Genomic DNA, 13,258 nt, shown 5'->3' with positions numbered 1-13,258 from the left:
CTCACTTTTACCCTCACCTTTATTAGTACCTTTTCTATTTACAGCATATGGTGACGTACAAGTTGACTCTGCAGTAGTCATATTTGTAGTATGACTTGTGATATTCAGTCCAATGCTTTAGAAACAAAGTTGAGAACAGTGGGCTTATAAATCATGGATTTGTGAGCTTGTCCCGTGACATGTCGGATTTATTGCTGCGGTAGAAGGGTTTCAATAAGGGCGAATGCACAGTATCGTGACAAGGTTCAAAACATTGCATGTGTTTCTGCTTGTGAGTGTTTACCAAAGTCACATGTATGACACAGCACACAAAACTATTGTGTTGAGAAGTCCCGAATAGCAGCAAGATTAATGAAACAATTAGTTTCTGCACGTTTATTTGAATTTGTTTCTACAGATTGCCAACCTCTCTGTAAAAAAAGCTTCAGTGAATAATGCGTCAATAAAGTGCTAAGAATTCTCTATATGCCACAAGTGCTTATTTCAGGAAGGCCAAAAAAAAAAAAAGAAAAATTGGTCAGGCTCGGCATCAGAAGTTGATACATTACATACACAGGACCAATGCATCCTTTAAAAAGCTCCCTCTCACTGACATGTTATTACTCAGTCATGGTCATTGTCCTGAATCTAGAGCTGTTTTTAGCTCGCAAGGCCTATAAGGTGAGCAAAAGAGCGTCTAATTGTAGGCACATTATTGCTACGTTCTTCAATTAATTGTAACTACCAAAAAGGTAACGTAAAGCTGAACGTGTGAAGCAATGCAACGAAAGGCATTTTAAGGTTTGCCTCACTGGCAAACTGCATTTTACAAGCGAGATGTGATGCGGTACAGTTGTGATTCGTACTCTATAGTACGGTGCCAAAATTGCGGCAGTTAGAATTAGCAGTAATGATACTTTTACCAACTATAAAGAACAGACACATAAACAAAATGAACTAAACTGTACATACTGCTTAGTCAAAACCAGGCTTAAGGGTCACCTTGTCCTCAAGATTCCTTCAATGCAAGGTAATACAATGAGGAAAAACTAATTCTATAGCAGTTTTACTGGTGTACCGGCTTCTTATAGAGATATGCTTGTTTCACTCAGAACTCCATACATTTCCTCCTGTTTAGTCTTGTGACCAGTAAGAGATTAGAGTGATCTTGTGTAGTTTGTTTGGGTTTGCTTGGCTTGTTTGCCATGTGGAGGTTTACAAAAGTAAAAAAAAATTCGGACCGGTGAAATGAACTATAGCTGTAAATGCACCCTTAAAGAGAACAACGTCCTGAGGCTCTGCTGACAGATTTTGAGTATTCCAAATCACCATCTTCGGATGCAAAGTTCATCAATTATGGCAGCCCCCTGAAATGAAGAAAATAATAAAAGTTTTCATTTCCTTAATCTCTTAATTGGACTGCCATGATCGCCTTGCCGGGCCCCTGCAGCTTTTGGATGCAAAACAATCGCATCATCCTCTCTTGACTGCTGCTTGGCAAAATTCACAAACACCTAGAAGAACCACAGACATATGTTAGAGTGAAAATAAAATATTATATATATTTTTTTTTCTGATTGTGATTTACCTGATCAAGCGTGGTCTGTGACACAGAATAGTCCTCGATGTTGAGCTTTTCTTTGTTAGCAAGAACCATCTGAAAGATCCTTGCAAGGGAGGATGAGGCAATCTTGTATTGCAGGGTGTTGTAATGTTTTTCTCTCTGGATGCAGCCAGGGAAGGTGCTCTCCATGAAGGCTTCGGCCGGGTTCAGATCCGGTGCGCCGCCTGCCTTGGAGGCCCTTATCTTCATGGTCACCACATAGCCATCACCAAATCTGTGTTTAACCATTAGGCAAATCAAGTAATTCAAATCTGTGGTAGGATAGTAAACCCCCCTCTTTCACAGGGGTTACGTTCCAACTCATTGACTCACTTCATCATAGCTCCTTGGCACTGTATAGTATGACGCTACTGTACCTAATCATAAATTATATACATTTTCATTTGATTGATTGCAAGGGTTTCTAGATCGTAACACCCACAATAAACGAGGGATTACTGAATAAACACACTATATTGTGTAAGAGGATTACGACAACAACAAATGTTTAAAAAGACCAACTTGTATTTCAATTGCTGAATGGTTCCCAGACATTTGAAAGATCCATTAACCATGATGGCCAAACGTGTGCACAGTGCCTCGCATTCCTCCATGCTGCAAAGGCACAACGATTATTAGGAATTATTTGCACATCAATGTTCTTGAATACACACAGTCCCAGTCGATATCTACCTGTGCGAAGTGAGAACAACGGCTCGTCTGTCCCGGATCACACTCACAATGGAGCGCCAGAGGAAGCGTCTTGAGAGTGGGTCCATGCCTGTTGTGGGTTCATCCTTGCGGTGCAGAAAGAAACACAGAATCATCTAGAAATATATCCAACTTTTCTCATGAATGCAAGATCACTATTGTGTCTTGGGGGCTCACCAGCAACACAAGAGCGGGGCAGCCAATCATGGCAATGGCTGTGGATAGTTTCCTGCGGTTTCCTCCACTGTAGGTACCAGCACTTTGACCCGCATACTCGGACAGACCCAGTTTTTGAATGGCCCACTCAGCAATCTGTATAATCACATCTCAATCATTCAAGCTAAAGGGTCAATGTGAGTAATGCCTGTTTTACATTAAAGGGGACATATTATGGAAAAGTGATTTTTTTTTTTAATTCTAGATAGATAGAGATTAATAATATGCCTCCTTTGAATGATGACCTACAATGTATGTACGTTTTTATTCAAACTCCTTCTCACCCTGCTGATCTCAGCTTCTGGTACCCCACGGAGGCGAGCATAGAGGTGAAGGTGTTCTCTTCCTGTCAGAAGTTCATCGATGGCGTCAAACTGTGGGCAGTATCCCATGTTCTGGTGGACGTCCAGGATGTTGGTCAAAATGCTGATGGGGGGGAAGAATACCTTATGTTTGACAGCCACTGATCCAGTTAACAAATTTATAAGACGCTAATTGTGCAATTACAGCAAAAATACTGTACATGCAAATACAAATATCAAACAGCGCAATAGTATTTAGCTACTGAATACATAATAAAAATTTATAAATGCATGATCAACTATAATTTACCCTTTATGTACCATAACAGTTGTTCAACAAAACAATCAGTTCAGCTAAAATTCAATTGTGACTGCCTTTCAGTGACATTGAATCTTTAGGAAAATACATTTCGCAAGTACTGTTAAAAAAAAAAAAAAGAATGCACAAAAAAACATGCTTCTCAGTAAAATAATCAGACATTTTTATTTTGTGATAATAATGATAAGACGCAGTTTGAACGTTCACTGAACTTTGCTTCTATCTTCTGAAGATATCCTGGCTGGTTAACAAATGCCAAATGCACATTTATTGCAGTATATCTGTACAGTACTTACCTTGGTCTCTTCAAGGGGACGACATATGTGAAATTGACTTTTTAATTGCTTATTAAACAACCCAGCAAATCTTTTGTCATCTGTCTATTTTCTGAAAATGTGTCAGTGAGCAAGCTTTTCTTTACTTCCGCCCTTTTGTTACATAACATAACATGGTTGAATTAGCCTGTGGTGGTTTCATGCAAGTGCAGTTTTATTTGCAGCCAGGACATGGAAGGGTAAACATCTACTGCCCTGGATGGAGACTTCTTGTCTCCAGAAGTAAGAAAAGTCACTAAATACAGCGACAAAGTCTCTAGGTTTGCAACTCTCAGTAACTGCCGGTGTCGCTTTATGCACTTAGCTCTACCCCGGTTGTCATGGTAGCGAAAGCAATACTCTCAATTTGTCTGAGATAGAAACGCCCTCCAAAATGGTGTGAGTTGAATCAGAGTGTGACCTGTGGAATGTGATGTATTCCCTCACTTCAACTTGGTGCTTGGCTGCTGATAGTGCCAAAGCAATATTTTCTTACATGAGACATGGCTTTGGCCTGAGGACAAAAACACCGAATAGGTGAGTTGTTTTAGGGAATAACGAGGGATAGGCTTCCTTAAAAAAAAAAGGGAGTAGGTGAATTCAAGTATTGCCACATATTTAATTCAGAATCGGTGGGAGAGCAAAAAAAGTAAAATACACAAATGGTAATTACTACCTGTGACCAGCAATTGAGGCATCTCCTGTGGTGACATCAATGTCTCCAGTTAACATTTTAAATGTGGTGGTCTTCCCAGCACCATTTACCCCCAGGAGACCAAAACACTAAGAATCAAGAGGAATAGAATACAGTATAATACAAGACATGAAGCGCATTGATTGTTTCCTTTATCAGAGGTGTATATTTGACTATACAAACCTCTCCTGGTGATACACCAATACAGATTTGATCCACTGCGGGAGTCATGGTTCCTGTGTATATCTAGTCAGGAGAAGATAACAGCAAAACTATGGATGAGTATGGACGACAATGTGAACAAAAGTTAAAAAGAAAGAGAGAACTAGAGCGATGAGAAAAGAAGTGAATTACAGTTTAAGGATAATTAATCTGTCTATTCAAATGTTTAAATCACAAAATTAAATTGAATTTATAGAAATCATAATAATCTCACCTTTGAAAGGTTGCATACGTGTAAAATGTCATTTGTTTTCCTGCTTTTGTAGATCCTCTCTCTTTCCTCAGCCACATCCAAGTCTTCATCCAGAATAGAAGGCTTTGGGCCATCGGGTATCCTGTTAATGGATCATTTAGACACAACTAACTTGATTAGACTACAGTAGAACAATTAGATCTACATTTACTATTTGTACGCTATAGATGGCTCCTGATTCTTCTTGGAAAAATGCACAAACATGTTCAAGTTCTTGTAAGCTTACCAGTGATCCAGGAAGAAGCGATACTGACAGAAAATGTTAAAGATGAAATAGACGAATCCCTCAACTGCCATGCAGAACAGATTCTTCCCAATGAAGTCCCAGTTGTAGGGGTCTGGACTGTGATCCTCACCTAAGGACATATTGCAGGCCAGCCCCACGGGAAACCGGTTGATTGTTGGGCTTCGCATATCATGGAAAGACGAGTTGCTGTTTTTTTTTTTGTTGTTTTTTTTTTTTTAAATTACTGCAAAATCAGTAAAACGCTTGGTGGACATCCACAAATATTGCCTTTACTTTAATTGTTTGCCTTTGAACAGTTATCAAAAGTGCTTTTTTGTGTGTGTTGGTTTGTTTAACTGGTTTAGTTATTTTTTAAACAAATGAAATAAATTGAATTCATAGAGACTTGGTTGGGGAGGTTGTTGGAATAACAATTGGCTTGTTTGACAGTTACTATTGTCATTATACGTGCACGAGTTTGTGTACACTAAATTACCAAAGCGAGTGAAGATGTCAGTCACGGCCTGGTTGATGGCCATGTCTATGAGGCCTCTACCCAGACAGTAATGGGGAAAGATGAGCAGCACAGTCTTCAACAGCTGGTTGAACTTGTACAAAGCCTTGACAACAGCCCAACACACATATTAAAGTGATAGAATGCTTAAAAGATTCACAGTTGTTCATTCTTACACTGGTTCCTTCAAAAAGGTCCAGGATGAAGGTGATAGCGCTGCTGTTGATGCCTATGAAGAGGTTGATACATGACAGAGACACATAGGCTGTGCTGGGGACGCTGAACATGTAGGACATTGGGTACATCATGGGGGTGACGGACCAGCTGAGAAAATAAGAGTGGTGGAAATAACTTCAATAAATTACAATTTGAATTCAATCATGCTATCATATTTTTTTTTTTTTTTTTTTTTTTAAAGGGCATGGACAAACAAAGTAATTAGGTCCAAAATTACCTAACCTGAGAATAATAATAGTTTAATAAGTTTTAACACTGACACTGTTAAAGGTATATTAATTTAACTACATATTTGTGTATTTGTAATAGGGATGTGAGATACCACTTTCTCAGACCCACACCAATCACTCTTGCGTACTGACTCATAACGATACCAAGTACTGATACCCCTAGAACCTTTGATACATAAAGTTTCAATTAACACAATGACAGATAATTGTAAACAAAGACCTATTTCTTTCTTTCTGACACAAATGATGATTCGCCAATGACTCATTGTCAGATTTTTATGCCTTAAGAGTCCGTGGCTGTTATTGGCACCCTTCATGAGTACACTATACCTTGACATAAGGCCGGTATCGGCCCGATACCGATACTCACCCATCCCTAATTTGTAACAGTGGGCTAGAACTGCACTGTGCCCTTTTAATGTTTCTAATTTCCTGTCTGTTTCAAGTAGTAAACTTGTGCTTACCTATGAATACATTATTACACGTAACTAAATAAATGTATCGTCTATTATGTTGTATTCTTAAAATGATTTACATTTCATTATTATTTTGGTTCACCTACCCATAAAGCATAAGTAGTGCAATGAGTGGTTGCAGATTGGTTGATGAGGTGTAGCACTTCTTATCAAAAAAGACGAAAATCTGCACCACCATCAATGCACTGATAGAGTAATTCACCTGTAAACACACAAGCAAATTACATTTATGGTTTATTTATCTAATATCATAGGGATAACCAGCTGAATGGGTTATGAAGTTCTACCATGTCCCAGAGAAAGTTGGCCATCCAGTAGATCAGAGGGCTGACACCACTGACAAACTGTAGATGTTTGGCCTGGGTGACCCTTTCCTGAATGAGATAGAGGACGAAGCTAGCTGGAACAAAAGACATGGCGAAGATCACGCAAATGGCTACCACTGCATCCACCGACGTGTTCAAGCTGGGGAAGAAAAAGAAAAATCCAGCAAAGTGTCAAAACAAGCACATCCTTGGGTACTGTATTTGCCTCATGGTTGGTGTGGAAAGTGTGCACTCACACAGTGATTTCCGAGAGTTGTTCTTTGGTGAGGTTCAGAGGGTGGTTGATGGCCGTGATTCCGTATTGATCCAGGTTAGTTCCTTTCGGCAGGTTTGCACGCAGGATGGCATTGTTGGCCACGTTCATGAAAGACACCATGGCATGCCAGCCCTTGTTGTTGTACCATACCTGCACAAAGTTTGACTGAAGCTAAGTTACAGTATACATACAACAAAACCTCAAGAAAATCACAGTGATTACTTGCCTTAACATTGTTCTGCGTCTCCATGTACCTGAGGAATGTACCTATTTCCCTCAGTGTTTGTTTACAGTGGTCGCCCTGCAAGATGTATAATGATAACAATGATAAAATAAAAACAACAAATCATCATCACTATCCAAGGACACTTTACAAAGTAGTGATGGGACAGCAAAGGTGATGATAAAGAAAAAGAATATAAAAATAAAATCATCATGAATTTGAATGTAAAACAACAATAATAAAACTAATAATAATGGAAAAAGCACTTTATAATACCAGTGAATGGAAAGTACAGGGGGCAATAAATAAATGACAAATAATCAAAGACAGAGAAATACTGTAGATGCACCATACCGGAATATTATATGGGTCATTTTCATATCATTTGATCAATAATGGTAAAGACATTTCCTTTTGAAAATACATTTTACTGATATGAGCATTTGAATTATTGGCAGTTTTTATCCATCAAAATGTCACATTTGTTTCCCAGAAAAAAAAAAATCTAAAATTATATTTTTCAAACCTTTAATGCCAAAAAGTATTTATTGTGATATATTCCAAATGAAGCTTCATGATTTGCAAGATGTTTTCTAAATGTTGATGTTAATAAAATTTTTGGATAGATATAGAATTGTTCTACTATTGCTTAATATGCCTTAATATGGCTTCAGAGTTCCTTTTTTTGGTTGTTTTTCAAATGGCTATTTCATCATGGGAGACATTTACCATATAAAACCTAGGCACCATAAAAAAAATGATGAATTAGATTAGTGTCTTTACTGTTATTCATCAAATTGTATGCAACTGACCCATAAATAATTTATTGTTAAACAATTGTAAGCCATTACCCCAGTAACATTAAGCATTTGTCCCAGTTGGGCTGCTGAATCCTGGATGAACTTTGGCTGCAGCTCTAAAACAGGAAGCTGGCCTCCGACTGATATTCCTCCATACCTGGAAACCACAGACAGAATACTTAGCTTCCCTGTAACTTCAGTCTGCTTGCTGATCCAAACTGTACTGAACACTGTATTTCACCAATGCCCACAATGCAAAATGAGATGGGTGCAGTACTCCATACAAGGAACAATTTAAACTTAAATGTATATGATCATATTACCTTTGTTCATTCACCCAATATTTGCTCTTTAAGCTGGAAAGAGAATACAGATTCTTATATCTGAGTTCAAGATTTTGCGACGTTGTGTAACATTTTCACGGAGTGTAAAGAAGTAAACACCTAGTTCTGATGAGAGTGGGGTACGTTTTCACCAGGTAGTCTGAGATGTTCCTACCAGTCAAATCCATGAGAACATCTCCTGTTGACTGAATTCTCTGAAGCACAAAGACAGAATGACATTTAAAGTGAAACCTTCAGGAAGAACTGAGTATTCTGACCTCTCTATGACGTGTACCTGTGGAGGTGGAAGACCCCCGGCTCCTTCAGGGCATGTGGGCAGCATGGTGAGTTTCCTGTCTGTGCTGCACTGACAGTCTGGAGACGGTCTGAAGGAGTTCCACTTCGGGTCAGCCAGCATTTCGATCACTGAGGGGTTAACCAGGAGCATCTCCCACTCTGTGGTGATATTATTACATGGGAAATCTCTGCCGGAGAGAGAAATTGACCCTTGTGCTTAAACAAAACAGTGAAGAGGGTGACGTTTATAAGATCAAGTGGAATTTATAGACAATTAATTAAGTTTTTGTTGTTGTGTCACACTGAGGCAGGCGGGGGGAAGGGGATTAAGTCACAATTGTCCCTCCAAAGGTCTTTAAATATCATGTGTCCACTATAAAAGTGTGACATTTACTCACGCCAGCGGTTCATCCGCCATACAGCGTGTCCCAAAACCTGGCCTGTCCAGCAACACTTCACCAAAATGTCTCATCTGGGCATCCAAAGGGAGTTCATTACTGCAGTGGAGCAGGTGACAACATGACAAAGAGAAATTACCATGAGAATTGTTCTGATTTCTCTTGGAAATTTAACAAATTGTGTGAAATAGTTAGTAAGTTGAATAGTGTGCTTTAAAATTCATTGTTAAAAATCTGTTTTGGTGATGAGTCCTATGAGCTCCTGACCAATCTATGACATTATTCCCTGTGCGTGTAAAGTCATCAAAGTCTTGGTGCTAATGAAAATCTAAATACACAACAACATTTAAATAACAGCTGTTTTTCTTAATGACTGACACATTAATAATTCCTACATGATAAATATTAGTTTAGCTTTTGTATGTATGTACAGTATGCTACAACTATGGAACAAGCAGAAGACACATTTATTTGACTCCCTGCAATGGAAACAACATCAGTCTCACCTGAAGAAGGTGTACTGTCGGCCATACATCCAAGGACTTAGAGTCATGCTTGGATATTCCCCAAACGGTGGAACGATTAACGTGAATGTCAGTGCCAGGAAAACAAAACTTGCTGGTAAAACAATCTAACAGAGACAGAGAAGATTTAAGTTCACTTAGAACCCTTGCACTAGATGCTGGAACAAATGGTAGAGCACATTTTGAACCACCATATTTCATTGAAAAGGAGGGTTGAACTCAACCCAAACTGGTTGAAGAAAGGCTACCCCCTTGGTTGAGCTGGCTCTATTTACACACATGAATTCAAAACTGAACTGCTATTTTGTATTAGATGAAAATAACATATGGGGAAACTACATGTGCCAGATGTAGTGGGGCAATACCGGCAAGGTTACCTGAGCAAAGAAGTCTTTGCAGGAGCGGGTGGTGTGGTGCAACCTCTTGATCAACAGTGCAAAGAACTGTTTGAAGGCAAGACACAGACCTCTGACCTGATAGGACCCCCGGCCCGCGTTACCTTCTGGACCATCACACGGGATGTCCGAAGGCTCATCTGAGTCTGGAACACACCGCTCAGGTGAAGTAACACATCTGCATATGATACATTTGTGATGGACTACAGGAGGCTGGCCAGCAAGCAGCAGAGGTTTGGTGGCTTTCAGTCAATCAGGGAGATAAATGCAAAACAGGTTGACCAGCATTGCACTGATAGAAGAATTTAAGACGATGTGCAGCAAGTTCACCCCACGTACCCAAGTTAATGTTGTAATAAATGCTGGTGAAAGTAATTCATTCGCAACTTATACAAAAGCACAGCACAGACTGGCATCCCTCATTATATGCAGGGATGTGCACAGTATGCTTTTATCCCCTAAAGCAGCAGTATCTGCTCTGAGCTGTAAGCCAAATGCTACTGTCACCTTTAGGTGGCTCCATTGCAATCGTCACTCTGTTGAATCCACAGAGACTAGCTCGAGAAATCTGCTGCAATGATTTATTTTCTAAGAGAGGTAGACAACGGGTTATAAGGGAGAAGGATTGAAATGCTAGGACGACGATGGAGAAGAGACACTAATTAACTCATTTCTTCTCACCTTGAATGCATTTTTTGTTGCATGCATAGCCATCAGCAGTGACTTTTAAGAAAATCTACAAGAAAACAAAGAATATCGAATGTATTGTCATTATACAGTATAAAACAATACAACTATTTCATAAAACAAGACATTGCATTTGCCTCAGAAATTATGTGTTGACTGCTGAATACATGGCAGTCATGGTTAATACATTCCTGCAAATTATAATAATGCCCAGATATTACACAAACAGTACTAAATTCTGTGAGTAGCACAGAGATTACATCTGAGCAATCTGATTTGATGCCGTCTCATTTTTGGCAATGCCATGACATCCTTCCCTCACTGTACTGTATTTCTGTCTGGAGCTCCTAAAATCCCAAACACACACAATAACATGCCACAATACATCTCTCTAAGCTTTCACACAATCATATTTTTCACACACATTAGCCTGAGTGTAAATGCATGTGCATACTTTCGCAACAACACGATTCCATCAAGGTTTACGTATTAAAGATGACCTCATTGAAGCATGGCGTATCCCTGTCATATTTGCCTACCTCTTCCAACGACGTGTCAGACACACCAAAGCTGCTGAGGCCGATGTCCTCCAGGGTTTCCTCCAACTCCCTGAAGAGGCTGGCGTAGGCCCTCGGTTGGAAGTCATGACTGGGAAGCAGGTAGGTCATCTCTTGGCCAATAGCCTCAATCAGGCGAGCCTGCGGCACGTGATGATGCACCAGGGCTGTGATGCGTTCGATGTTACCTGGAGATGAGCAACACAGACTCAATTTTCACTCCCCATCGGTTACTTACTGTCACTGGTGCAATGCTTATTGAAATGCATCTATCATTCTATTTTCTTTACCGCTTAGCCCGATTATGGTCACGGGTCAGCTGGAATCTATCACAGCGGACTTTTGGGTGACAAACAACCATTCACTCTTACATTATATTCAGAACTATGGACAATTTAGAGTCTTCAATTAACCTAACATACGTGTTTTTGGAATGTAGGAGGAAGCCGGAGTACCCAAGGAAACGCCAGCTCAGAGGAACATGCAAATTCCACGCAGGAAGACCCAAGTAGGGATTCAAACAGAGTCCCTCAACAGTCAGCCAGATGGGGTTTACTGCGCTAAATGAAACATGATGGAAAATCTAAACTAAATAAACTAAATCTTGATTGAAATCAGTAATAATGCATCTGAAATTGACAAAATGGATAGTGTGTACTAAAGACTACTGTATATTAAAAACACACAACAAAAATATTGAACAGCTAAGGATAGAGACTAAGGGTTGGAATAGAAGAATAAAACTATAATACTATTTGAACATTTTGCCACCGCAGATTCAAAAATGTAAACAGATCATTACAAAAATACACTTTTCTCTTTCTCTCATAAGAACATTAAACTATAGCCTAATGAAAAGCTGCTAAGTCCAATAACTGATTTTTAAGGAGAGCAAGAAAAACAACAAATGACAGTTATTAGCTAGATCTGGTACAAGAAATGTAAATCAACTTGTCGTCACTCATAATAGTTTCTTGGATGCAGGTGTATTGATAGGTGAGAGCTGATGGGACATATTCATAATGATATTTTATTCCACTCCTATTTCACATTAAATATGTTAAGTGTTAAGTATTTAACTCATTAAATGCACAATGGCACATACCTGTACATTGGAAAATGACAGTTTAGATATTTGATGCAGTTGTATTGATACTGTACTAATATTGCAAAATCTATATTTTGTCCTGCCAGTAATAGAAACATTCCAGGTCATTTTATATGACTGACTCATATAGGAAAATTACAAGGTAGTTTCAGATGTGTCACGTAGGGGATCTGGCTGCAATGCCATGCAAAACACTTGGACGGAGATCAAATGCCATTGTACACACGTGGAAGGCGAACAGACTAAACAGGTTGAACGAGTTGGCGACAGACTGCTTTGTGAGGTTAATTCAGCTAAAGCAGACTTTACCATCCATTTGTCTGTCTGGAGCCTCAACCTCCTCTTGGTTTGCTTTAAACTTCAAACACTTGGAGCACTTACAGGAGCGGTTTTCTGTGCAGACATCACCATCCTACAGGACAATGTGTAAACAGAGATGAGGGCATGGTTTGTACAGAAAATAATTCTGACAGACCTAAATGCATTATTTCATAAACTCTGAGTCTAATAGGTTTATTATAAACATACAGCTCCAGGTTCACGCATCTTTGGAGTGCTGTATTTTATTCTCCGAACAAGAGTGAGGTAGAAGCCGGCGCCAAAGCAATTCTTAAGAAAGATTGGGGAGCCGCAGCAGTAGAGACGCCCCTGAGAGATGATAGCGACCCGGTCACTCAGCAGGTCCGCCTCATCCATGTGGTGGGTGGACATGATCACTGTACAACCTGAAAAAAAGGGACAGAGTGGCAGAAAGGACAAATCGTGGATGAAGGATGGAAAACAAGGTAGGAAATTTACACTACTGTTCAACTCAGGGTTGTTTAATGTCTAAACAATCATAGTCAGAGTCAATGATTGTGGCGGATCTAGCTTATGTCAGTCAGAAAAGTGAAAACCTGATCCCCTATATAGGAGGAGGTGACTTCTATTTTATAGATGTCTCCCAAAAATAGATTTACTGTACTTCTCAATTTATCTCAATTGCCAGACACTGACATTGACACTGAATGACTGACTGGTGGATGCATGAAACATATTGACCGTGAAAATGAAGGGGGAAAAAAACAA

General features: G+C 39.4%; 1 protein-coding gene across 2 annotated transcripts in view; it reads right to left on the bottom strand.

The window, feature by feature from the left end:
- Position 1: 1 nt before the first annotated feature.
- abca4a (ATP-binding cassette, sub-family A (ABC1), member 4a) overlaps positions 2-13,258 on the bottom strand; it is a 36,245-nt gene continuing 22,988 nt past the window's right edge. Inside the window, exons 24-51 of one of the 2 annotated variants that reach the window (XM_061665727.1) lie at positions 12,719-12,915; positions 12,500-12,602; positions 11,065-11,270; positions 10,520-10,574; positions 10,346-10,426; positions 9,821-9,984; positions 9,426-9,550; positions 8,920-9,018; positions 8,520-8,709; positions 8,345-8,439; positions 8,225-8,257; positions 7,953-8,058; positions 7,105-7,179; positions 6,859-7,028; positions 6,584-6,761; positions 6,383-6,498; positions 5,530-5,677; positions 5,336-5,459; positions 4,840-4,969; positions 4,575-4,695; positions 4,322-4,384; positions 4,121-4,227; positions 2,794-2,935; positions 2,471-2,605; positions 2,276-2,379; positions 2,105-2,197; positions 1,568-1,817; positions 2-1,493 (exon numbers count right to left, since the gene is read on the bottom strand). In XM_061665727.1, the coding sequence (XP_061521711.1) occupies positions 1,374-1,493; positions 1,568-1,817; positions 2,105-2,197; positions 2,276-2,379; positions 2,471-2,605; positions 2,794-2,935; positions 4,121-4,227; positions 4,322-4,384; positions 4,575-4,695; positions 4,840-4,969; positions 5,336-5,459; positions 5,530-5,677; positions 6,383-6,498; positions 6,584-6,761; positions 6,859-7,028; positions 7,105-7,179; positions 7,953-8,058; positions 8,225-8,257; positions 8,345-8,439; positions 8,520-8,709; positions 8,920-9,018; positions 9,426-9,550; positions 9,821-9,984; positions 10,346-10,426; positions 10,520-10,574; positions 11,065-11,270; positions 12,500-12,602; positions 12,719-12,915 (3,530 nt within the window). In that variant the 3' untranslated portion in view covers positions 2-1,373. The remainder of the gene's footprint in view (positions 1,494-1,567; positions 1,818-2,104; positions 2,198-2,275; positions 2,380-2,470; positions 2,606-2,793; positions 2,936-4,120; positions 4,228-4,321; positions 4,385-4,574; positions 4,696-4,839; positions 4,970-5,335; positions 5,460-5,529; positions 5,678-6,382; positions 6,499-6,583; positions 6,762-6,858; positions 7,029-7,104; positions 7,180-7,952; positions 8,059-8,224; positions 8,258-8,344; positions 8,440-8,519; positions 8,710-8,919; positions 9,019-9,425; positions 9,551-9,820; positions 9,985-10,345; positions 10,427-10,519; positions 10,575-11,064; positions 11,271-12,499; positions 12,603-12,718; positions 12,916-13,258) is intronic. The other variant, XM_061665728.1, reaches the window with a different exon arrangement.

The sequence above is a fragment of the Phycodurus eques genome, chromosome 21 (genome assembly GCF_024500275.1).
Source record: "Phycodurus eques isolate BA_2022a chromosome 21, UOR_Pequ_1.1, whole genome shotgun sequence".
Classification (NCBI taxonomy): Eukaryota; Metazoa; Chordata; class Actinopteri; order Syngnathiformes; family Syngnathidae; genus Phycodurus; species Phycodurus eques.
This window is presented reverse-complemented; position numbering and strand designations above follow the sequence as displayed.